Consider the following 27,233-nt stretch of genomic DNA (forward strand, 5'->3'; position numbering starts at 1 on the left):
CCACCAACCAACCAACCATGCACGCAACCTGGGCTTTGTCCTCAACTCCTCCCTCACCATGTCTAAACAGGTCAACGCAGTCTCCTCTTCCTGCTACAACACACTCCGCATGCTCCGAAGGATCTTCAAGTGGATCCCGATAGAAACAAGAAGAACGGTGACACAGGCCCTCGTCAGCAGCAGGCTAAACTACCGCAACGCGCTCTACACAGACATCCAAGCAAAAGACCTTCTACGCCTCCAACGCATCCAAAACGCCTCCGCCTGGCTGATCCTCAACGTACCCCGCCGCAGCCACATCTCCCACCACCTGAGAAACCTTCACTGGCTCCCCGTGGACAAGAGGATCACCTTCAAGTTTCTCACCCATGCCCACAAAGCACTCCACGACACCGGACCAACCTACCTGAACGACAGACTCACCTTCTACACCCCCACCCATCAGCTCCGCTCTGCAAACCTCGCTCTTGCCGTCGTCCCCCGCATCCAACGAAAAACCTCAGGCGGCAGATCCTTCTCATACCTCGCCGCCAAAACCTCGAACACGCTCCCGACCAACCTGCGACAGACCCAAGGCCTACTCACCTTCAGAAGACTCCTCAAGACCTGGCTCTTCGATCAGTAACATCAACTCAAACCCCCAACCCCCCACGCCTTGAAACCCTCACGGGTACGTAGAGCGCTCTACAAATTCAATGATTGATTGATTGATTGATTCATTGAGGCTGTCCTCGATGCTTACAGAGGCACTGGTCTCCCCTGTGGAACAGCCAGGTTCTCGGACTATGATTTGTGGAGTCAGGGTTCTGGGAACCGTGTTCTCCCTAATTAGGACAGGAAGGGTTAGTTCATCCTCCTGTTCACTAATTTCCCCATCTGAAGGAGGATCCTCCATATCAGAGGGGTGTTCCCTTGTGCACTCTGCCAAGAGCTCCTGGAGCTTTGCCTTGGTAGGGTTGGACTCAGTTTTTATCTTTTTTTATATTTACAGAGAGACCTTAATTCTTGAGGTTGAGTTCCATCACTGTCTCTTCTGTTTGACTCATTATCACTCTAAAAGTTGGGATTACTTTTTAAGAATCTAACAACTACTTCTAGAACTTGAATCCTAACTTATACAAGCCTTTAAACTTCAAAAGAAATGCCAACATGGACTTACACAGGGCCCTAGCAGGACTTTAATTGTTTTTGAAAAATAGTCAAACTGCAAAAATCAATTTCTAATGCCAATTTTTTGAACTTTGTCGTGTGATCAGGTTTTGGCTGAGTAGTCCAGCAAATGCTAAGTCTTAGACCCCACCGCTGATCCACCAATGTCAGAAGTTGGCTCTGTATATAGTATCTCAAAGTGAGAGATAGTGTGCACAGAGTCCAAAGGTTCCACTTAGAGTGTTAGTATTATCTAATTTGGCCACTATCAACCTCTGTTTTGTGGTAGTGTGGCTGAGCAGTAGGCTTATTAGAGGGTAGTGTTAAGCATTTGTTGTACACACACAGGCAATAAATGAGAACACACACTCAAAAAGACTTAGCTCCAGGCCAATAGGTTTTTATGTAGAAAAATATTATTTTCTTAATTTATCTTAGAACCACAAGATTCAAATTTTAGTTAAGTACATAAATTGTAAGGTACTTCACACAGGTAAGTATAGAACTTTGATTTAAAACAGTAGTACACACAGTTTTGGTAAAAATGGCAAATAGCTATTTTAAAAGTGGACACTGCGCAAAAATCAACAGTTCCTTTGGGAGGTAAATATTGGTTAGTTTCTCAGGTAAGTAAAGCACTTGCAAGTTCAGTCTCCTGGGCATGGGCAGCCCACCGTTGGGGGTTCAATGCCACCCTAAAGCCACTGCACCAGCAACACAGGGCCGGTCAGGTGCAGAGTTCAAAGGAGGGCCCAAATAACATAGGTGCCTATGGAGAACAGGGGTGCTCCGGTTCCAGTCTGCTAGCAGGTAAGTACCTGCGTCCTCGGGGAGCAGACCAGGGTGGTTTTGTAGAGCACTGGGGGGGGTGTGGGGGGATACACACAAGCACACAAAACACACCCTCAGCAGCACAGCGGCGGGGGGGTGCAGTGTGCAAAGTAGGTGTCAGGTTTGTCGTAGAAAACAATGGAGGGACCCAGCGGGTCACTCTGGCGATGGCGGCATGGCACAGGGGGGCTTCTTGGGCCAGCCATCGACTGGGCTAGGATAAGGGCCGCCTGCTGGTCACTCCTGCACGGGTAGGTGGTTCCTCTCGGTCCTGGAGGCTGCGGGTGCAAAGCTTGGTCCAGGCGTCTGGTTCCTTTGTTACCAGGCAGTCGCGGTCAGCCTGTGGATCCTCTCTGCAGGCGTTGCTGTGGGGGTGGAGGGAGGTTGACTCGGGTGTCTACGTCGTTGGAGTCGCCTGGCAGTCCTCTCTGCAGTGTTGTTTGTCCTGAACTCGAGCTGGGGGCGTCGGGTGCAGTGTGTAAAGACTCACGCTTCTGGCGGGAAGTTGGAGTCTCTTTAAATGTTGCGTTCTTTGTTGTTGTTTCTGGATAGAGCTGCAGTCCTTGGGAGGTTCTTGGTCCTTTAGGTGCAGGTCAGTCCTCTGAGTCCTCAGAGGTCGCTGGTCCCACTGGATGCGTCGCTGTGCAGGTTCTTTGAGTCTGGAGACAGGCCGGTAGAGCTGGGGCCAAGTCAGTTGTTGTCTCTGTGGTCTCTGTGGGGCTTTCAGGTCAGCAGTCCTTGTTCTTTCTTCAGGTAGCAGAAATCTGATTTCCTGGATTCAAGGTTTCCCCTAAATACCCAATTTAGGGGTGTGTTTAGGTCTGGGGGGCAGTAGCCAATTGCTACTGTCCTGGAGGGTGGCAACACCCTCTTTGTGCCTTCTCCCTGAGGTGAGGGGGACACATCCCTATTCCTATTGGGGGAATCCTCCAACACCAAGATGGAGGATTTCTTAAGGCAGGGGTCACCTCAGCTCAGGACACCTTAGGGGCTGTCTTGACAGGTGGGTGACTCCTCCCTGTTTTTCTCATTATCTCCTCCAGACTTGCCGCCAAAAGTGGGGGCTGTGTCCGTAGGGGCGGGCATCTCCACTAGCTGGGGTGCACTGGGGCGCTGTAACAGGGATGAGTTTTGAAGCTCACCACCAGGTGTTACAGTTCCTGCAGGGGGAGGTAAGAAGCACCTCCACCCAGTTCAGGCTTTTGTTCCTGGCCACAGTGACAAAGGCACTCACCCCATGTGGCCCTAAACCCGTCTGGTTGTGGCAGGCTGGCAGGAACTGGTCACCCTACTACTGGTGTTTGGACTGGTATTCAGGGGGCATCTCTAAGATACCCTCTGTGTGCATTTTTCAATAAATCCCACACTGGCATGAGTGTTGATTTATTGTGCTGAGAAGTTTGATACGAAACTTCCCAGATTTCAGTGTAGCCATTATGGAACTGTGGTGTTCGTGTTTGACAAACTCTCAGACCATATACTCTTTATGGCTACCCTGTACTTACAATGTCTAAGGTTTGGCTTAGACACCGTAGGGGCGTAGTGCTCATGCAACTATGCCCTCACTTGTGGTATAGTGCACCCTGCCTTAGGGCTGTAAGGCCTGCTAGAGAAGTGACTTACCTATGCCACAGGCAGTGGGTTGAGGGCATGGCACTCTGAGGGGACTGCCATGTCGACGTAGTCATTTTCTCCCCACCAGCACACACAAGCTGTGAGGCAGTGTGTATGTGCTGAGTGAGGGGTCCCCAGGGTGGCATAATACATGCTGCAGACCTTAGAGACCTTCCCTGGCCACAGGGCCCTTGGTACCAGGGGTACCAGTTACAAGGGACTTATCTGTGTGCCAGGGCTGTGCCAATTGTGGGAACAAAGGTACAGTTTAGGGAAAGAGCACTGGTGCTGGGGCCTGGTTAGCAGGATCCCAGCCCACTTTCAATCATAACTGGCATCAAGAAAAGGCGGTAACCATGCCAAGGGAGGTATTTCCCTACATCCAACTATCCTTCTGTGTGAGCCTTGTGTGTACCAGAGAACTCCACCCATCCTTCTGAGTGAGCCCCCATGTATCAGAGAACTCCACCCATCCTTCTGAGTGAGCCTTGTGTACCAGAGAACTCCACCCATCCTTCTGTGTGAGCCTTTAGTGTACCAGAGAACTCCACCCATCCTTCTGTGTGAGCCTTCGTTGTACCAGAGAACTCCACCAATGCTTCTGAGTGGACCTCAGCTGTACCAGAGCACCGCACCCATGCGTCTCAGGGGACTTCGAGTCCGTCATAGCACCGCAACCATGCTTCTTAGGGGACTTTGATTGTGCGAGAGCACCATTCCCATGCTTCTCAGAGGAATTTGACTCCCCGGCGTAGCACAGCACCCACACTTCTTAGAGGACTTTGAGTGTGCCAGAGCACCACACCCATGCTTCTCAGAGGACTTTAAATGTGCAAGAGCACTGAACCCATGCTTCTTGGAGGACTTTGAGTGTGCAAGAGTACTACACCCATGCTTCTGAGTGCACTTCGAGTGCGCTAGGTCACCTCTTATGCCTCTGAGTAACCTTGAGTGTGCTAGAGCACCTCACTCATGCTTCTGAGTGGACCTCGAGTGAACTAGAGCACCTCGCTCATGCTTCTGAGTGGACCTCGAGTGAACTAGAGCACCGGATTCATGCTTCTGAGTGGACCTCGAGTGAACTAGAGCACCGGATTCATGCTTCTGAGTGGACCTCGAGTGTGCTGGAGCACCTCACTCATGCTTCTGAGTGGACGTTGAGTGCGCTAGAGAACCTCATTCATGCTTCTGAGTGGACCTCTATTGTGCTAGAGCACAGCACCCATGCTTCTGACTGGACCTGGAGTGTGCTAGAGCACCTCACTCATGCTTGAGTGGACCTGGAGTGTGCTAGAGCACCTCTTGTGCTTCTGAGTAAATTCTGAGTGTGCTAAAACACAGCATCCATGCTTCTGAGTGGACCTCAAGTGTGCTAGAGCACCGTACCCATCCTTCTCAGTGGACCTGGAGTGTGCTGGAGGACCTCCCTCACGGTTATGAGTGGATCTCGAGTGCGCTAGAGCACTTCCTGTGCTTCTGAGTAACCTTAAGTGTGCTACAGCACCTCACTCATGCTTGAGTGGACCTCAATTGTACTAGAGCACTGTACCCATGCTTCTGAGTGGACCTAGAGTGTTCTAGAGCACCTCACTCGTGCTTCTGGGTTGACCGCAAGTGTGCTAGAGAGTTTCACTTGTGCTTCTGAGCGGATCTCGAGTGTGCTAGAGCACAGCACCCATGCTTCTGAGTGGACCTTGAGTGCGCTAGAGCAAGTCACTCATGCTTCTGAGTGGACCTCAATTGTGGTAGAGCACCTCACTCATGCTTCTGAGTGGACCTCGAGTGTGGTAGAGCACCATACGCATGCTTCTGAGTGGACCTCGAGTGCGCTAGAGAAACTCACTCATGCTTCTGGATAGACCTCCCTCGAGTGAACTAGAGCACCTCACTCATGCCTCTGAGTGGACCTCGAGTGTGCTAGTGCACCTCACTCATGCCTCGGAGTGGACCATGAGTGTGCTAGTGCACCTCACTCATGCCTCTGAGTGGACCTCGAGTGTGCTAGTGCACCTCACTCATGCCTCTGAGTGGACCTCGAGTGTGATAGAGCACCACACTCATGTTTCTGTGTGGACCTCGTGTGTGCTAAAGCACCTCACTCATGCTTCTGTGTGGACCACGAGTGTGCTAGTGCACCTCACTCATGCTTCTGAGTGCACCTCCAGTGTAGTAGAGCACCGCACCCATGCTTCTGAGTGGACCTCGAGTGTGACAGAGCACCTCACTCATGCTTCTGAGTGTGACAGAGCACCTCACTCATGCTTCTGAGTGGACCTCGAGTGTGACAGAGCACCTCACTCATGCATCTGAGTGGACCACGAGTGTGCTAGTGCACCTCACTCATGCTTCTGAATGGACTTCACATGTGGTAGAATACCGTACCCATGCTTCTGTGTGGACCTCGTGTGTGCTAAAGCACCTCACTCATGCTTCTGAGTGGACCACGAGTGTGCTAGTGCACCTCACTCATGCTTCTGTGTGGACCTCAAGTGTATTAGAGCACCGCACCCATGCTTCTGAGAGGACCTCGAGTGTGATAGAGCACCTCACTCATGCTTCTGAGTGGACCACGAGTGTGCTAGTGCACCTCACTCATGCTTCTGAATGGACCTCACGTTTGGTAGAATACCGTACCCATGCTTATGTGTGGACCTCTTGTGTGCTAAAGCACCTCACTCATGCTTCTGTGTGGACCTCAAGTGTAGTAGAGCACCACACCCATGCTTCTGAGTGGACCTCGAGTGTGATAGAGCACCTCACTCATGCTTCTGAGTGGACCTCGAGTGTGATAGACCACCTCACTCATGCTTCTGAGTGGACCACGAGTGTGCTAGTGCACCTCACTCATGCTTCTGAATGGACCTCACGTGTGGTAGAGTACCGTACCCATGCTTCTGTGTGGACCTCGAGTGTGCTAGAGAGTTTGTCGTGGTTCTGAGTGCACCTCGAGTGTGCTAGTGCACCTCACTCATGCTTTTGTGTGGACCTCAAGTGTGATAGAGCACCGCACCCATGCTTCTGAGTGGACCTCGAGTGTGATAGAGCACCTCACTCATGCTTCTGAGTGGACCAAGAGTGTGCTAGTGCACCTCACTCATGCTTCTGAGTGTGACAGACCACCTCACTCATGCTTCTGAGTGGACCTCGAGTGTGACAGAGCACCTCACTCATGCATCTGAGTGGACCTCGAGTGTGATAGAGCACCTCACTCATGCTTCTGAGTGGACCTCGAGTGTGGTAGAGCACCTCACTCATGCTTCTGAGTGGACCTCGAGTGTGGTAGAGCACCTCACTCATGCTTCTGAGTGGACCTCGAGTGTGATAGAGCACCTCACTCATGCTTCTGAGTGGACCTCGAGTGTGACAGAGCACCTCACTCATGCATCTGAGTGGACCTCGACTGTGACAGAGCACCTCACTCATGCATCTGAGTGGACCTCAAGTGTGACAGAGCACCTCACTCATGCATCTGAGTGGACCTAGAGTGTGACAGAGCACCTCACTCATGATTCTGAGTGGACCTTGAGTGTGCTAGTGCACCTCACTCATGCTTCTGAGTGGACCACGAGTGTGCTAGTGCACCTCACTCATGCTTCTGTGTTGACCTCAAGTGTATAGAGCACCACACCCATGCTTCTGAGTGGACCTCGAGTGTGATAGAGCACCTCACTCATGCTTCTGAATGGACCCTGAGTGTGCTAGTGCACCTCACTCATGCTTCTGAGTGGACCACGAGTGTGCTAGTGCACCTCACTCATGCTTCTGTGTTGACCTCAAGTGTATAGAGCACCACACCCATGCTTCTGAGTGGACCTCGAGTGTGACAGAGCACCTCACTCATGCTTCTGAGTGGACCACGAGTGTGCTAGTGCACCTCACTCATGCTTCTGAATGGACCTCACGTGTGGTAGAGTACCGTACCCATGCTTCTGTGTGGACCTCGAGTGTGCTAGAGAGTTTCACTCATGCTTCTGAGTGCACCGGGAGTGTGCTAGAGCACAGCACCCATGCTTCTGTGTGGACCTCGTGTGTGCTAAAGCACCTCACTCATGCTTCTGAGTGGACCACGAGTGTGCTTGTGCACCTCACTCATGCTTCTGAATGGACCTCACGTTTGGTAGAGTACCGTACCCATGCTTCTGAGAGGACCTCGAGTGTGATAGAGCACCTCACCCATGCTTCTGTGTGGACCTCTTGTGTGCTAAAGCACCTCACTCATGCTTCTGTGTGGACCTCGAGTGTGATAGAGCACCTCACTCATGCTTCTGAGTGGACCTCGAGTGTGATAGAGCACCTCACTCATGCTTCTGAGTGGACCTCGAGTGTGATAGAGCACCTCACTCATGCTTCTGAGTGGACCACGAGTGTGCTAGTGCACCTCACTCATGCTTCTGAATGGACCTCACGTGTGGTAGAGTACCGTACCCATGCTTCTGTGTGGACCTCGAGTGTGCTAGAGAGTTTCACTCGTGCTTCTGAGTGGACCTCGAGTGTGATAGAGCACCTCACTCATGCTTCTGAGTGGACCACGAGTGTGCTAGTGCACCTCACTCATGCTTCTGAATGGACCTCACGTGTGGTAGAGTACCATACCCATGCTTCTGTGTGGACCTCGAGTGTGCTAGAGAGTTTCACTCGTGCTTCCGAGTGCACCTCGAGTGTGCTAGTGCACCTCACTCATGCTTCTGTGTTGACCTCAAGTGTAGTAGAGCACCGCACCCATGCTTCTGAGTGGACCTCGAGTGTGACAGAGCACCTCACTCATGCTTCTGAGTGGACCTTGAGTGTGACAGAGCACCTCACTCATGCTTCTGAGTGGACCACGAGTGTGCTAGTGCACCTCACTCATGCTTCTGTGTTGACCTCAAGTGTAGTAGAGCACCGCACCCATGCTTCTGAGAGGACCTCGAGTGTGATAGAGCACCTCACTCATGCTTCTGAATGGACCTCACGTGTGGTAGAGTACTGTACCCCTGCTTCTGTGTGGACCTCGAGTGTGCTAGAGAGTTTCACTCGTGGTTCTGAGTGCACCTCGAGTGTGCTAGTGCATCTCACTCATGCTTCTGTGTTGACCTCAAGTGTGGTAGAGTACCGCACCCATGCTTCTGAGTGGACCTCGAGTGTGATAGAGCACCACACCCATGCTTCTGAGTGGACCTCGAGTGTGATAGAGCACCTCACTCATGCTTCTGAGTGGACCTCGAGTGTGATAGAGCACCTCACTCATGCTTCTGAGTGTGACAGACCACCTCACTCATGCTTCTGAGTGGACCTAGAGTGTGATAGAGCACCGCACCCATGCTTCTGAGTGGACCTCGAGTGTGCTAGAGAGTTTCACTCGTGGTTCTTAGTGCACCTCGAGTGTGCTAGTGCACCTCACTCATGCTTCTGTGTTGACCTCAAGTGTAGTAGAGCACCGCACCCATGCTTCTGAGTGGACCTCGAGTGTGATAGAGCACCGCACCCATGCTTCTGAGTGGACCTCGAGTGTGATAGAGCACCGCACCCATGCTTCTGAGTGGACCTCGAGTGTGATAGAGCACCGCACCCATGCTTCTGAGTGGACCTCGAGTGTGATAGAGCACCTCACTCATGCTTCTGAGTGGACCTCGAGTGTGATAGAGCACCTCACTCATGCTTCTGAGTGCACCTCGAGTGTGATAGAGCACCACACCCATGCTTCTGAGTGGACCTCGAGTGTGATAGAGCACCACACCCATGCTTCTGAGTGGACCTCGAGTGTGATAGAGCACCTCACTCATGCTTCTGAGTGGACCTCGAGTGTGATAGAGCACCTCACTCATGCTTCTGAGTGTGACAGACCACCTCACTCATGCTTCTGAGTGGACCTCGAGTGTGACAGAGCACCTCACTCATGCATCTGAGTGGACCTAGAGTGTGATAGAGCACCTCACTCATGCTTCTGAGTGGACCTCTAGTGTGATAGAGCACCTCACTCATGCTTCTGAGTGGACCTCGAGTGTGATAGAGCACCTCACTCATGCTTCTGAGTGGACCTCGAGTGTGACAGAGCACCTCACTCATGCTTCTGAGAGGACCTCGAGTGTGACAGAGCACCTCACTCATGCTTCTGAGTGGACCTCGAGTGTGATAGAGCACCTCACTCATGCTTCTGAGTGGACCTCGAGTGTGACAGAGCACCTCACTCATGCTTCTGAGTGTGACAGAGCACCTCACTCATGCTTCTGAGTGGACCTCGAGTGTGATAGAGCACCTCACTCATGCATCTGAGTGGACCACGAGTGTGCTAGTGCACCTCACTCATGCTTCTGAATGGACTTCACATGTGGTAGAATACCGTACCCATGCTTCTGTGTGGACCTCGTGTGTGCTAAAGCACCTCACTCATGCTTCTGAGTGGACCACGAGTGTGCTAGTGCACCTCACTCATGCTTCTGTGTGGACCTCAAGTGTAGTAGAGCACCGCACCCATGCTTCTGAGAGGACCTCGAGTGTGATAGAGCACCTTACTCATGCTTCTGAGTGGACCACGAGTGTGCTGGTGCACCTCACTCATGCTTCTGAATGGACCTCACGTTTGGTAGAATACCGTACCCATGCTTCTGTGTCGACCTCTTGTGTGCTAAAGCACCTCACTCATGCTTCTGTGTGGACCTCAAGTGTAGTAGAGCACCACACCCATGCTTCTGAGTGGACCTCGAGTGTGATAGAGCACCTCACTCATGCTTCTGAGTGGACCTCGAGTGTGATAGAGCACCTCACTCATGCTTCTGAGTGGACCACGAGTGTGCTAGTGCACCTCACTCATGCTTCTGAATGGACCTCACGTGTGGTAGAGTACCGTACCCATGCTTCTGTGTGGACCTCGAGTGTGCTAGAGAGTTTCACTCGTGGTTCTGAGTGCACCTCGAGTGTGCTAGTGCACCTCACTCATGCTTCTGTGTGGACCTCAGGTGTGATAGAGCACCGCACCCATGCTTCTGAGTGGACCTCGAGTGTGATAGAGCACCGCACCCATGCTTCTGAGTGGACCTCGAATGTGATAGAGCACCTCACTCATGCTTCTGAGTGGACCTCGAGTGTGATAGAGCACCGCACCCATGCTTCTGAGTGGACCTCGAGTGTGATAGAGCACCGCACCCATGCTTCTGAGTGGACCTCGAGTGTGATAGAGCACCTCACTCATGCTTCTGAGTGGACCTCGAGTGTGATAGAGCACCTCACTCATGCTTCTGAGTGGACCTAGAGTGTGACAGAGCACCTCACTCATGCTTCTGAGTGGACCTCTAGTGTGATAGAGCACCTCACTCATGCTTCTGAGTGGACCTCTAGTGTGATAGAGCACCTCACTCATGCTTCTGAGTGGACCTCGAGTGTGATAGAGCACCTCACTCATGCTTCTGAGAGGACCTAGAGTGTGACAGAGCACCTCACTCATGCTTCTGAGAGGACCTAGAGTGTGACAGAGCACCTCACTCATGCTTCTGAGTGGACCTCGAGTGTGATAGAGCACCTCACTCATGCTTCTGAGTGGACCTCGAGTGTGACAGAGCACCTCACTCATGCATCTGAGTGGATCTCGAGTGTGACAGAGCACCTCACTCATGCTTCTGAGTGGATCTCGAGTGTGATAGAGCACCTCACTCATGCTTCTGAATGGACCTCACGTGTGGTAGAGTACCGTACCCATGCTTCTGTGTGGACCTCGAGTGTGCTAGAGAGTTTCACTCATGCTTCTGAGTGCACCTCGAGTGTGCTAGTGCACCTCACTCATGCTTCTGAGTGGACCTTGAGTGTGACAGAGCACCTCACTCATGCTTCTGAGTGGACCACGAGTGTGCTAGTGCACCTCACTCATGCTTCTGTGTTGACCTCAAGTGTAGTAGAGCACCGCACCCATGCTTCTGAGAGGACCTCGAGTGTGATAGAGCACCTCACTCATGCTTCTGAATGGACCTCACGTGTGGTAGAGTACCGCACCCATGCTTCTGAGTGGACCTAGAGTGTGATAGAGCACCGCAGCCATGCTTCTGAGTGGACCTAGAGTGTGATAGAGCACCGCACCCATGCTTCTGAGTGGACCTCGAGTGTGCTAGAGAGTTTCACTTGTGGTTCTTAGTGCACCTCGAGTGTGCTAGTGCACCTCACTCATGCTTCTGTGTTGACCTCAAGTGTAGTAGAGCACCGCACCCATGCTTCTGAGTGGACCTCGAGTGTGATAGAGCACCGCACCCATGCTTCTGAGTGGACCTCGAGTGTGATAGAGCACCGCACCCATGCTTCTGAGTGGACCTCGAGTGTGATAGAGCACCACACCCATGCTTCTGAGTGGACCTCGAGTGTGATAGAGCACCGCACCCATGCTTCTGAGTGCACTTCGAGTGTGATAGAGCACCTCACTCATGCTTCTGAGTGCACTTCGAGTGTGATAGAGCACCTCACTCATGCTTCTGAGTGGACCTCGAGTGTGATAGAGCACCTCACTCATGCTTCTGAGTGGACCTCGAGTGTGATAGAGCACCTCACTCATGCTTCTGAGTGGACGTCGAGTGTGATAGAGCACCTCACTCATGCTTCTGTGTGGACCTAGAGTGTGATAGAGCACCTCACTCATGCTTCTGGGTGGACCTCGAGTGTGATAGTGCACCTCACTCATGCTTCTGTGTGGACCTCGAGTGTGATAGAGCACCTCACTCATGCTTCTGAGTGGACCTCGAGTGTGATAGAGCACCTCACTCATGCTTCTGAGTGGACCTCGAGTGTGATAGAGCACCTCACCCATGCTTCTGAGTGGACCTCGAGTGTGATAGAGCACCTCACTCATGCTTCTGAGTAGACCTCGAGTGTGATAGAGCACCTCACTCATGCTTCTGAGTGGACCTCGAGTGTGATAGAGCACCTCACTCATGCTTCTGTGTGGACCTCGAGTGTGATAGAGCACCTCACTCATGCTTCTGGGTGGACCTCGAGTGTGATAGTGCACCTCACTCATGCTTCTGAGTGGACCTCGAGTGTGAGGACCTCGAGTGTGATAGAGCACCTCACTCATGCTTCTGAGTGGACCTCGAGTGTGATAGAGCACCGCACTCATGCTTCTGAGTGGACCTAGAGTGTGATAGAGCACCTCACTCATGCTTCTGAGTGGACCTCGAGTGTGATAGGGCACCTCACTCATGCTTCTGAGTGGACCTAGAGTGTGATAGAGCACCTCACTCATGCTTCTGAGTGGACCTCGAGTGTGATAGAGCACCTCACTCATGCTTCTGAGTGGACCTAGAGTGTGATAGAGCACCACACCCATGCTTCTGTGTGGACCTCGAGTGTGATAGAGCACCTCACTCATGCTTCTGAGTGTGACAGACCACCTCACTCATGCTTCTGAGTGGACCTCGAGTGTGATAGAGTATCGTACCCATGCTTCTGAGTGGACCTCCAGTGTGATAGAGCACCGCACCCATGCTTCTGAGTGGACCTCGAGTGTGATAGAGCACCTCACTCATGCTTCTGAGTGGACCTCGAGTGTGATAGAGCACCTCACCCATGCTTCTGAGTGGACCTCGAGTGTGATAGAGCACCACACCCATGCTTCTGAGTGGACCTCGAGTGTGATAGAGCACCGCACCCATGCTTCTGAGTGGACCTCGAGTGTGATAGAGCACCGCACCTATGCTTCTGAGTGGACCTCGAGTGTGATAGAGCACCTCACCCATGGTTCTGAGTGGACCTCGAGTGTGATAGAGCACCACACCCATGCTTCTGAGTGGACCTCGAGTGTGATAGAGCACCGCACTCATGCTTCTGTGTGGACTGCGTTTATGCTACAGAGGGAAGGAAAGGTCATCAGTCAATGCTGTCTCTAAATATGGTATTGTATTACCTAAATCTCTATTTTCCAGAGTTTTAGTTTCCTTTGATGTCAAGTTAACTTGCAGTCAACAAGTACAAACCCTAAAACTGAAACACTTGCACACTACAGCAGTGAAAACTAGTGAAATAATATAAATATGTATAGTGTGTTACACGAAAACCTAGATGTGTCAAAAAGGTGGTTAATGTGCTCATGAGTAGGTTAGGTGTTAGATTTAGGTTTGCTCTCAGTTACATCTCAAATGGTGGCGGACTTTGGAAATTCATTGCTCTCCTTTCTAGTTCCTTTCGTAGCAATAATGTGACAACACAGTGCTTGTGGGTGGTTATTGACACATTGTTAGTGCTCCCAACTTCTTCGGCCTACTAGGCAGCACATTTGATGTCTGCTGTGAGACATATTTGGCTCATCAAGAACATACAGGGACTTGGGGCCCATCCATTGCTAACCATTGGTTGGCTTTTCCTGTCACTTTCATTCACCTACTTCTTATTCGTGTCCCAGCGTGTCAGTCTTGTGTTTGTCTCTGTCACTGAGCATTGACCTGTTATAGCTCCTCTGATTGGGTGCCATCGCTACTTCTACAGCTTATTTTTCAAGAACTTTTTTCTTATGTACTAAGCCCCCCTGAGAGTGAGTGTGCTTGAGCTGTTGCCTTCATGTACTTTTCTACCCCTGCACTCCTTCTTGCTCTGTCACACATAAACTTCTTCCTGCCACCTCCATGTTGCCCTCACCCATTTACTTCTCCCCTTTGCTTCCCCAACCTGCGCCCTCTGTGCTGCTTCCCAGACCTGCGCCCTCTGTGTTTCTTACCCAACCTACACCCTACTCGTTGCTTCCCCGACCAGCGCCCTGCGTGTTGCTTCCCCGACCAGCGCCCTGCGTGTTGCTTCCCCGACCAGCGCCCTGCGTGTTGCTTCCCCGACCAGCGCCCTGCGTGTTGCTTCCCCGACCAGCGCCCTGCGTGTTGCTTCCCCGACCAGCGCCCTGCGTGTTGCTTCCCCGACCTGCGCCCTGCGTGTTGCTTCCCCGACCTGCGCCCTGCGTGTTGCTTCCCCGACCTGCGCCCTGCGTGTTGCTTCCCCGACCTGCGCCCTGCGTGTTGCTTCCCCGACCTGCGCCCTGCGTGTTGCTTCCCCGACCTGCGCCCTGCGTGTTGCTTCCCCGACCTGCGCCCTGCGTGTTGCTTCCCCGACCTGCGCCCTGCGTGTTGCTTCCCCGACCTGCGCCCTGCGTGTTGCTTCCCCGACCTGCGCCCTGCGTGTTGCTTCCCCGACCTGCACCCTACGTGTTGCATCCCCGACCTTCACCCTACGTGTTGCTTCCCCTACCCGCACTCACCTTCTTTATTAGCAGTTGCTACTTTCCCCACCCACGCCCTCCATGCTGCTTTCTACAGCCTCAGTCTGCCCTACCTCTGCCAATCTGTGTTGTTCCGCATGTCACCCCCGCCCCCCACTTCCCGTGTTGGCTGGTGTTACTTCCTCTCCCCATTGCTTCCGCTCGTACCAGTAGCATTTGAAGAAAAAACATTTTTTTTACGTGTTTTATTTTTCAGGACCAATAGAGCTCAGATCAGCAATTAAAAAGAAAAGCACCCTTGTAATTTTGTAGGTGTGCACATGCGTGCTGCGACCACCTACAATATGACGTAGGTGTAAGCATCAAACGCTTTTTATATTTTTCAGTCTTTAGCCGGGCTGTACAGCATTGGAGATGCGGCGCAGCTTGTTCAATTTTCATTCAAGTCCCTGTGCCGGCTGATGAACTTCTGGCATACCTTACCACTAATGTAACACTTGAATCATTTTTGGAGGAGCGCTCACACAGCGTGGGCCGAATCCTGTTTTTCATAAATGTGTCAATTCGCTGTGAAAAATATTACTGTTGCTCCTTTCCTTCTCAAAACATCCCTCGAGCTTTCACTTTAAATTGCCTCGAATTTTTGTGCAACTCCAACACTTATAAGACATTTCCAGTATTTTATTGACAACTTTATGCAACCTTTGAGCTGTTCTTACTGCAGGTATTGCAACAAATAATAGCTGATATAATTCTAAATATTTTGCCAGCTTTCGTTCCTTGGAAAGCTTTGTTACTCACCTCACTGGTTTCAATTATTTTTACTGAAGTCTATAAAGAACTGTTTTCCTAACACAAACCCTATGCTATATATTTATTAACAAAAGCACACAGTGTTGTGGATTTTCATAGTCTGAGAGAGGACCCACTGAAGTTAGTAAATTGGTTCTTTTTGTGACTCTCACAGCTCCAATCTCACAACTTGCCAGGTGATCAGAAGAGCACACGCCCAAACTCGATTTCCAGATCTGCAGTTTGTTGAGTTAATTGTATGTGCTTGAATGTGGCAAAAGAGGTACAATACAAGAGAGAAATGGCCTTGCCATTCTGTAACTTGGCATGCAGTAAAGGGCGCATAAAAATATAGGCACTCGCTAAAATTGCATTGTTGTTCGGTTGTGATATTGGGCTCCAGCAGACATAGGTAGTTTCAGGGGTCACAGTTACTGGGCTATCGCAAGTTGGACTCTGACAAATGTAGAGTAAGCAACGAAACTGGCATTACTATAACCTTTCTGCCAGGTACTCCATGTTTTCACTCTGTTTTCCCACACAGAGATTTCAGCTGATTTGTGATGCTTAAGTGTCAGGTAATGGAATGAGATCATCATTGGAGAGTGGTGCTTCCACTTTCCTGGTAATCCCAAGGCAGCCTTTAACTCAGTTACCGACTGCATCAGGATTACCAGCCATACACAATGAGAGTTTGAGAAGACGGAATTGGTCTCACATACACTTCATTCAGGAGACGTATCTGATGTCAGTCTGTTTGTGCATTGATCGATGATCATGTTAAACAGTTACGAATGGACTGTCCCCTAATCATTCAGGAGTACTCCCCTGTGGTGGAGGGATAATGCTATGAAGCTGCTATGCTATCTCCAGATGTGGATTGAAGAAGTCCAGTCAGTTCATTCATTCACAGCAGCACTCAGAAGGTTCATTTTATTTTATAAATGGTTAGACTCCTTTCCAAATATCCTCTGTGGTGTTTTCCATTTGCTCTATAATGCGTCATCTCTCTTCATTGTGCTTATATTATTTTTCTGTTTAATATGAACTACAAGAGTGCAGAATCATTGTCGGTCTCAGTTTGTGAACAATATTACAAAGGATGTTTTTTTGGCCTGGAAGACTTGCCATTCTTACATACTTAAATTTTCACTGCTGTTCTTCTGGCCAACCATTTCTTTCCTGTCCTTCCTTATGTTTCTTCACCCCTTGGTTCATTCCCCATCCTGTTCTCTGCTGTTTCTGCCCCTCTCTTGCAGCTCTTGTTTTTTCCCCCTCCTTTCTCTGCTTCTGTTTCTGTTTTTTCACCTTGTGCAGTCTCTCTTATCTCGTCTGTTAACCTCTTTCCGGTCAACCCCCTTTTCTTTTTTCCATTTCTCAACATTTGCTTCAATTTTGTATCTCTTCTGTATCTCACTTCTTCCCTTTTGATTCACCATCCCTTTCTCTCCCTTCTTTCCATTCCCTCTTTCCATTTTTCTTCTGCCTCTCCTCTGGTGAAAAGAACTATTGTCTACTTTCAGTGACTTTAGAACCCTTGCTTACTTTACTATTGGTTGGCTGTGTTGTCACTCTTATTTGCATGCTTCTTATTACCCAGCTTGTGTGGTCTTTCCTACCTTTTCTTGTATTTGTCGCTCCGCAGGAGCATGGCCTCATTACTTGTGTCCTTCCAGCACTTTCTTTTAGGCTCTGTATTTTTTTTTGGTTCAGCACTCCATGAGTGTGCGTGTGTTTTCCAGCTGTCTCCCTCATGTACTCCTCTTCCGTGTGCCTCTCCCTGCCCTCATGTGTTCCTCCTCACCCTGTGTTGCTTTCCCTCCCCTTGCTTCTTCCCCCAGCTCCGTATTGCTCTCTTTTGCACATGGGCTTCTCTTTCCCCGTGCTATATATTGCTCTACCCCACCCTTCGTGCTGCTTTTCCCCATAGGCGGCCTCAGCGTTGCTACCCAGGTTGCTTCCCTCCACTCATGCTCTCTGTGTTACTGTTGCTTCCCCCCACCCGATCAAATAATGTTTTCTGTGCTACTTTGTTTTTCTTTTTTTACCAATCCAACTCTGATCGGTAAATAAAATGAAATAAATAGTAACCATGTCACAGGTGTTTTTTCTACTCTTTAACTTGCTACATACACATTGGGATGCTATGTAGCATCGCCAAGAAAGCATTGGCAAAACCAGTAGGTCCCATAGGGAAGGCCTATTAGCTTTGACAACGCCTGTTCTGCAACTGCCTTCTTCTCCTGTCCTCTTTCATTCCTCTCTTGTTTCTGTTCTCCTGTGTTTATTACCTCTCTTCTTTCCCGCTTCTCCACCCCCTTAACCATCTGCATGGGCTTTTCTGTTTGTAAATTGATTCTGTATATCTTCGTTGTTTGTCACTTTCTCACCATTCACCTTTTATGTTGCTTTTGTTTCTGCAGTTCCTTCTAACAAACTTCTCCTGTCTTTTGCGTTCTGTTTTGCCATTTCTTCTTGCTATCAATCCTCATGGTATTTTCTGAACATTTTATCTAATTTGTTTACTCATGTTCACTTTTTCCCCCATGCCTCTCTTATCAGTCCTTTCTCTTTGCACCTCTTTTCTGCCTTGTTTCCTGTAGCGTTTCCCTTTTTGCTCTTTTTTCTAGTTTTTCTTGTCTCATCTGTTTCATTTTTTTCCTCATCATTTTCTCTTTTTTCTTCCTCTTCCACTAGTATTCTAGTTATCAGGGTCAGCATTCATTTGCTGCCTTCTGTCTCTGAAGTCCCTCATTTAAGTGGAATGAACTAGAAGCCATCTCTTCCTGCTGTCTGACAAGGTATTTTTTTTAATCTTTTAGGGACAATGGAGACCGGTCGCGGCACCGAATCCCCAGGAATGCCCGGATGTCTGCACCCTCGCTTGGTCGATTTGTGCCTAGGTAGGACAAGCTCTAACCTGCAGCAGGACCACTGTGTTTTGTCTTTTATGGAGGCGCTGTTCCTATTACCCGTATGGTGACCTCCTTCTCTCACATCCATTGCAGAGGTGTTCGATTGATCACTCTTTAGTTTCCTCCTGCTCCGCACATCATTGCAGAGGTTTTTCTCCAGTTACCCATCAACTGCCCTCCTTCTGCACCATCCCCAGGTATTCTTCCTGTCTCACCTTTGGCGAACCCTCTTCCCCCACCACCCCTTCATCCCCTCTGTAGGTGTTCTTGCACACCATCCCTTATGCAAATGTTGTACTCCAGCACTGGATCTTTCATATATTCACACGCTTGAGTCATTTTCCTTTGTAAGGCTGACAATCCCCATTAATTTCCATTAGCTGTAAAGAGTGTTTAAAAGGCCTTAGTACTTAACAGCAGTGTTTGTTTAGTAGCACACACCCTCATGTGAAATAATTCGGACATTAGCCAATGACACCAAAGTGCTAAGCTCTTCTAGCACTTAGCTCAGATTTCTTCTGCCCACGTGTGATAGACTCTGCAAGAAGACATCCGTTCTTATCCCTCAGTGACCTTATCTTAATACTTTTTCTGTTCTACCCTGCAACTGAACCAGTCGTACCTCCAGCTTTCAGAGTATTGTAAGCTCCTTTGATGTCTGTGGGAACCGCTGTCCTCACTAGTGACTTGGAAGTTATCCCTTCGATGATGAAGGAAAAAACACCATTGTCTAATCTATCATATTCCCATTGTCGCCTGTAGGACCATCCTCGTTGATAACTCCCATTGACTATGAAGCTGTGATCGATGATTACTGCCCCCAACAGTATTAAGACCATTGCAAATGATGATGAGTCAGTGACCACCCCAAGGATGTTTCTCCTTTGGCCGCTGATGACAAACTGTAGAATGAGGCTATCAGTTCAACTATTACACCCTTTACAACTGAGTTTTGTACACCATTTACCTTTGTACCCATCAAGGTGAGATTGAGCTTCCCAATGTGATTATGCACCATAAACTGGTCGCAGATCTTAACTACCATGACGCCTTCAAGACTTCCTACCGTTCTATGGAGCTGCATTTGTGTTAGATCCATGAGGTTCAGGGAGAAGCCTCAGATGAAGAGGAATCCTACCAGGAGTATAAGTATCCGCTTCAGACCTTTGCATCTGATAACCGCCCTCAGTTTTATGGACCGCATCATTATTGTAGAGAACTAGAGGTCATGCAGGAGACTGTTGTATTTTTGTTAATTTTGCAGAAGATGATGGACGCCTTTCAAAGATTCGTTCTCAACAGCTTACCGGGTAACCTATGCCCCCCAACCTCAGGTCTGACCTTACCTACTTTCCCACCACCTCCCCCAGTACGCCCACCTCCTCCCCCTGTGCATACACCTCCCAGAGCTGTCACACAACCATTGGCCCCACCAACTCCTGTGGACTTGAGAGACAAAGACCCATTGGATTCTGCCTATTCAGATTTGTAGGAAGAAGATGGGCTAACACAAGGAGACAACAGAGGTAATGATGAAAAAGATGATTGTATCACACTCAAGCCAGATGCACCTCTGGATGACACAGCTCTTTTCAGGCTCTGGTGGAGAAAGTGGCTAATAATTTCGGTCTCACAGTGTCTTCGGGAGCAGCAGTACGTCTTTTAATACCCAGCCACAAGATCCATACACATACTGGCATGGTTTGGTCAGAAGTTCTAAAATTGATGAGGACTCCAGCTATGTTTCTAGCAGTAGTATCCCTATTGGAGAAGACGTACAATGCCCCAGGTCAGCCTCGGCCTGCCTTATGAGCCATCTGACACCGGACTCAGTGTTTGTTAGTGGTCCAATGCAGACCAAACCCAGCCACGTCGCCATCAGCGCCTCTTGACCGACACAGCCAGTGCTTAGATAATTTTGCCTGTGATGTTAGTTCGATGGCGGCAAAATCATTCAAAGTTGAAGATGCCTTAACAATATTAGGCAGTTGTGATTGCCAGATGTGGCATATGATCTTGCCTTTAATTTACCTCATTGCCTTGAGGCAAAAAGGAAGCTGCAAAGGGAACAATCAAGGAGGGAGCGATAACATCTGGGGCCAATATCAATGCTTTCAGTTGTTATATCCAACTCCGGAGTCCGTCACGGGCAGTTGTTTTGAGAACGGAAGGATAGGTGACAGCTTCAGATTTCTGTCCAGGGGTCAAAGCAAAGATCCTCAATATGACATTTGGTATTCACCCTGTTTGGAGAACATTTATCCAATGCTCTGCAAAATATTAAGACTGATTCAGGTATAACAAAATCCCTGGGAGTTCTGCAGTATCATCATATTGTCCACTTATCCCAGGCTTACAGTGGAGGTTTCAGTCAGCGTGGAGATCAAGGCCGACCGTATTACCCGCACAACAGCCTGTATACCACCTGGGATACACATCCAACACGAACCAAAGGCAGTTCACCACCAAGAGCAACAAGAAATGCCAGTGGCATGCCAGCATGTTTTGGCAGCCAGAAACCAAGGGCAATACCTTTTCAAACAAATAGTTCATCCTCTTAGCATACTTCTTTTCTCCATATCCCCTGATCCCCAGGGTACTGAGGAAGGCGAAAGGTGATCACTATCTTGATTTTCATTGCCCTAGCATGACCGCATCTGTACTGGTACAGCGAGCTCCTGAAGCTATCTACATTCTTGACAGTACCACGGAAAGTGCACTCCAAGCTCCTCTCCAGACACAGCAGAGATTTACTTAATCACAACCTCAGGTTGCTGAGCCTGACAGCATGGTACCTGACCAGAGTTCAGTCACTGGGATCTGTTGGCAGAATACAGCAACGTCCTGGCAGCATCAGACACAGACATATAACGCCAGGTTTTAGTGTGTGGTGCAAAGGATCTATCATCTGTGCAACCCCACCAAATACTTCCATACCTGGCCAAGAGCGGTCTTAAATATTCATCAGCACAAGCCCATCTCGCAACAATATCTAGATTCATAAAGCTGGAAGAAACTTCATCCAACCTGTTCTCCAAAAGATTTATAAAACAGCTCAACACTATTTTGTGCCAGCTTATGTTTGTAATCTTATGTATGATGTTCTCTTAGAAAACAGCATGTCTCCTTGTGCTTACATTGGCAGGGAAAGTAGAAGAGATGCAAGCGCATATACCATGAGAGAACCCTTTCTCCGCTTTACGAAGGACAAAGTATTATTGTGGACCAATCTTAAATTCATCCCTATAGTGCCCACTGACTTCCATCCAACTGAACCTGTCACACTGTGCTCATACTTCGCTGTAAGGAAATGCCTCCTTGGCATGGTTACCCCCTGACTTTTTGCCAAGGCCGGAGGAGATAATGAGAAAAACAAGGAGGAGTCACTGGCCAGTCAGGACAGCCCCTAAGGTGTCCTGAGCTGAGGTGACTCTGACTTTTAGAAATCCTCCATCTTGCAGATGGAGGATTCCCCCAATAGGGATAGGAATGTGCCCCCCTCCCATTGGGAGGAGGCACAAAGAGGGTGTACCCACCCTCAGGGCTAGTAGCCATTGGCTACTAACCCCCCAGACCTAAACATGCCCTTGGATGTAGTATTTAAGGGCTCCCCAGAACCTAGGAACACCGATTCCTGCAACCTAAGAAGAAGAGGACTGCTGAGCTGAAAAACCCTGCAGAGAAGACGGAGACACCAACTGCTTTGGCCCCAGCTCTTCCGGCCTGTCTCCCCACTTCTAAAGACACTGCTCCAGCGACGCTCTCCCCAGGGACCAGCAACCTCTAAAGCCTCAGAGGACTGCCCTGCATCTAGAAGGACCAAGAACTCCCGAGGACAGCGGCTCTGTTCACCCAAGACTGCAACTTTGTAACAAAGGAGCAACTTTAAAACAACTTGCGTTTCCCGCCGGAAGCGTGAGACTTGCCACTCTGCACCCGACGCCCCCGGCTCGACTTGTGGAGAACAAACACTTCAGGGAGGACTCCCCGGCTACTGCGAGACCGTTAGTAGCCAGAGTTGCCCCCCCTGAGCCCCCACAGCGACGCCTACAGAGGGAATCCCGAGGCTCCCCCTGACTGCGACTGCCTGCTTCCAAGAACCCGACGCCTGGTAGGGACACTGCACCCGCAGCCCCCAGGACCTGAATGATCCGACCTCCAGTGCAGGAGTGACCCCCAGGATGCCCTCTCCCTTGCCCAGTTGGTGGCTACCCCAAGGAGCACCCCTTTGCCTGCCTGCATCGCTGAAGAGACCCCTTGGTCTCCCTTTGAAACCTATTGAAAACCCGACGCATGTTTGCACACTGCACCCGGCCGCCCCCGTGCTGCTGAGTGTGTACTTTCTGTGTGGACTTGTGTCCCCCCGGTGCCCTACAAAACCCCCCTGGTCTGCCCTCCGAAGACGCGGGTACTTACCTGCTGGCAGACTGGACCCGGGGCACCCCCTTCTCCATTGAAGCCTATGCGTTTTGGGCACCACTTTGACCTCTGCACCTGACCGGCCCTGAGCTGCTGGTGTGGTAACTTTGGGGTTGCTCTGAACCCCCAACAGTGGGCTACCTTGGACCCAAACTTGAACCCCGTAGGTGGTTTACTTACCTGCAAAAACTAACAAACTCTTACTCCCCCCAGGAACTGTTGAAAATTGCACTGTCTAGTTTTAAAATAGCTATATGTGATTTATGTGAAAACTGTATGCTATTTTGCTAATTCAAAGTTCCTAAAGTACCTACCTGCAATACCTTTCATTTGAATTATTACATGTAAATCTTGAACCTGTGGTTCTTAAAATAAACTAAGAAAATATATTTTTCTATACAAAAACCTATTGGCCTGGAATTGTCTCTGAGTGTGTGTTCCTCATTCATTGCTTGTGTATGTACAACAAATGCTTAACACGACTCCTTTGATAAGCCTACTGCTCGACCACACTACCACAAAATAGAGCATTAGAATGATCTCTTTTTGCCACTATCTTACCTCTAAGGGGAACCCTTGGACTCTGTGCACACTATTCCTTACTTTGAAATAGTGCATACAGAGCCAACTTCCTACATTCGCACATCCCGTAACATCGGCAGGATGGTCATTGCATTCGCTAGATGCATGCAGATGCACAAGACAAAGGACACATTCATCAGACCAACTGTTTGTGTCCTTTGGCTAGCCAGGAAGGGGCCAACTCTTGTCTAAACAGGGGATAAAGCACGTTGGGACAGCCTACATCATTTTCTGCCTTCTTGAAGCGAAGCGTCTGCTCCAAGGAAGCATGAAAGTGCATTTCACCAGGAGCATGGTGACTGCAGTACTACTCTACGCTGCTGTGTCCTTACAAGACGTCTGCTGTGCAACTACCTGGAAGAGCAGGCACACGTTCAGGAAGCACTGTCTACTCAGCAGTGGGGCAGGCGGTTCTCTGCAGCCTGTTTCAGTGAAAGTGAACCTGCTTCACACTTTGTTGTAATTTACATGTACTGCTTACTATTCTGATTCTTCAAATAGAATGGGCCTGTGGGTGAAGTTTTTATCCACAGATCTACTCATCCTGGCCAAAAAAGTATGGTGAGATGCTGTAGTATGACACTCAATCACAGGACTGATGGATAAATTCAACGGTACTGTATCATGTGGATGTCATAATGCACCGATGTCCAGTCACAAATCCAGTTTGACCTGTGAATGAATGTATCCTGCGATAGTTGCATTTTCGAAGGTAGGTACTAAGTCACGTCTCTGATAAATAATGAGCAGGCCTTGAGCATAGGAGATGCTAAGCACCCTGTTCCAAATTCACAGGTTTTAGACAGACAGTGCTGTTCTGAACCCACCCGTGGCTTTATTTCCATTAGGGTTGAAATGTTAACATTTCTCTGGGGTTGTAATCTACGCTTTTTGTCATTGCCAGAGTTAGGAGTGGTCATGACTAAAACATGATGCACAATATCTTGACATCCCGGGCTGTGTGTATTTGTAAATATGATCATACACTGAGCACTTTATGCACTTTGCGACATCCACACTAGATTTTCATCTATTGTATTAGGATGTTGAAATATTACGGTCTAAATGAGCTTATACATTCTCTCTGTGCTTTATTTGGTGTCATCATACCACAGCCCAATCTGGGGGTAAACATCTCGCCCATGAGTCCCTTGTTTTTGATGTTACCAGGTGCCTCCGGTTCCAGTCTGGGTGCAAAGGTGTCTTTACTGGTACAATTCCCATTCTGATTCAAGCCTATTGTAGGACAATGCCACTGTTGGCATGGTCACCCCCCACTTTTTGCCTAGTGTTGATGCCAGCTTTGATTGGAAGTGTGCTGGGACCCTGCTAATCAGACCCCAGTACCAGTGGTCTTTCTCTAAAACTGTACCTTTGTTTCCACAATTGGCACAGCCCTGGCACACAGTTAAGTCCCTTGTAAAAGGTACCCCTAGTTCCAAGGACCCTGTGACCAGGGAAGGTCCCTAAGGGCTGCAGCATGTATTATGCCACCCTCAGGGACCCCTCACTCAGTGCATGCACACTGCTTTGCAGCTTGTGTGTGCTGGTGGGGAAGAAAGACAAAGTCAACATGGCACTCCCCTCAGAGTGCCATGCCCTCAAATCACTGCCTGTGGCATAGGTAGGCCTTATAGCCCTAAAGCAGCATGCACTATACCACAGGTGAGAGCATGACTACATAAGCACTATGCCCCTACAGCGTCTAAGCCAATTCTTAGACATTGTAAGTGCAGGCTAGCCATACTGAGTATAGGGTCTGGGAGTCTGTCACTGTGAACTCCACATCACCATAATGGCTACACTGAATACTGGGAAGTTGGGTATCAAACTTCTCAGCACAATAAACCGACACTGATGCCAGTGTGGGATTTATTGAACAATACACACAGAGGGCATCTTAGAGATGCCCCCTGTATGTTACCCAACTGCTAGTGCAAGGCTGAACAGTCTGTGCCAGCCTCCCACTTCCAGACGAGGTTTCTGACCCCATGGGGTGTATGCCTTTGTGCACTCTGTGGTCAGAAACAAAGCCTGTTCTGGAAGGAGGTGCTTCACACCTCCCCCTGCAGGAACTGTAACACCTGACGGTGAGTCTCAAAGGCTCAAGCCTTGTGTTACAGTGCCCCAGGGCACTCCAGCTAGTTGAGAGATCTGACCAAGACGCCCATGATTCCCCCCCCCTCCCTTCCCCCCTCCCAAACCCTCGCGTTTGGCAGCAAGTCCGGAGGGATAATGAGATAAACAAGGAGGAGTCACCCTCAGACCCGAGAGAAACTGACTACCGGTGCAGCAATGACAAGCAGGCGGCCCTCACCCTTGCCTAGTCAGTGGCTTGCCCAAGAGGCCCCCCTGTGTCCTGCCTCCAGTGTGCCGCTGAGGGTGTGGTTTTTGTGCCTACTTGGGGCCCCTTCCAGTACTCCTTCAAACCCCCCTGGTTTGCCCTCTGACCACGAGGGTAGTTACTTGCAAGCAGACCCGAACCGGAGTACCCCCTGTGTCCGTAGGGGCCCACATTATTTTCGCTCCTGTTTGACCTCTGCACCTAACTGTCCCTGTGTTGCTGGTGCTGGGTGTTTGAGGTTCTCTTGAACCCCCAATGGTGCGCTACCTATGCCCCAGAGATTGAACCCGTAAGTTTGTTACTTACCTCAAAAACTGTACTGTACTTTACTTACCTCCCCCAGGAACTGTTGAAAATTGCAGTGTCCACTTTTAAAATAACTTTTTGCCATTTTTTTAGAAAACTGTCTACATTGTTGATTCCATTCAAAGTTCTAAGTATTACTATGCAAAGTACATTTCGTTTGATGTACTTACCTGCTAAATGAATCTTGTGGTCCTAGAAATAAATTAAGAAAATAATATTTTTCTATATAAAAACCCATTGGTCTGGAGTTAAGTCATTGAGTGTGTTTTCACTTATTGCTTGTGTGTGTACAACAAATGCGTAACACTACGCTCTGATAAGCCTTACTGCTCGATCACACTACCACAAATAGAGCATTAGTATTATCTCTTATTGCCTCTGTCAAGCCTCTTGGGGAACCCCTGGACTCTGTGCACACTATCTCTCACTTTCTTTGATATGGTATATACAGAGCCAGCTTCCTACACCTGTAAATACTTGAAATATCTGATGCTGGAGAAGAAATGAGTTACTTCCCAGTTACAGCTCTCCAGTCTTGGTAACGTTCATATATTCACATTCGCCGGTCAGAGGCTCGTTTGTTGTCTACTCTGCTCACACTTTGGTCCATGAGATCTGAGCTGTGGTGGCTGCTAGAGGCGTAGGAGAGCTTAGCACTTCCACCTCATTGGCTGAAGTTTGGTTTGTTAGGTGGATGTACTACTAATCAAACACAGTTGTTGAGGCTGATGGCTATTTTACACTGTTTACTGCTATTTAAAAGTACTGGAATGCCAGCCTGACGACAGGGAACGCTTCAAGCATGTGAGTATGTGAAAGATATCAACACTGGAGAGCTGGAATTACAGGTAAGTAACTAGTTTTTCCTTGGCACACCTCTCATGCCCTGCATCAGATATTCAGTACAGATATTCTTCCTGTCGCACCTCTTAACACCAATCTTCTTTGCCATCCTGCACAGTGGATGGTTCCCCAAATACTGTCCCTCTGCGACTTGTGCCTGGCAAACTCTTCCTGTTGCCCTTTCTGTACCACGTGGAGCATTAGCCTATCGTAGAGCACAGTGCTTGTCCTTCCTTTGGTGATCTTGTTCGGTGTCTGTCCTGGTGAGGTAGGGTAGCTGTCC

General features: G+C 49.4%; 1 protein-coding gene across 5 annotated transcripts in view; it reads left to right on the top strand.

The window, feature by feature from the left end:
• The window catches only part of AMBRA1 (autophagy and beclin 1 regulator 1), a 667,981-nt gene that overhangs the window by 218,875 nt on the left and 421,873 nt on the right, over window positions 1-27,233 (top strand). For all 5 annotated transcript variants that reach the window (XM_069221711.1, XM_069221710.1, XM_069221709.1 and 2 more), the window contains one exon: window positions 18,364-18,444. In XM_069221711.1, the coding sequence (XP_069077812.1) occupies window positions 18,364-18,444 (81 nt within the window). The remainder of the gene's footprint in view (window positions 1-18,363; window positions 18,445-27,233) is intronic.

This window comes from Pleurodeles waltl, chromosome 3_1 (assembly GCF_031143425.1).
Source record: "Pleurodeles waltl isolate 20211129_DDA chromosome 3_1, aPleWal1.hap1.20221129, whole genome shotgun sequence".
Classification (NCBI taxonomy): domain Eukaryota; kingdom Metazoa; phylum Chordata; class Amphibia; order Caudata; family Salamandridae; genus Pleurodeles; species Pleurodeles waltl.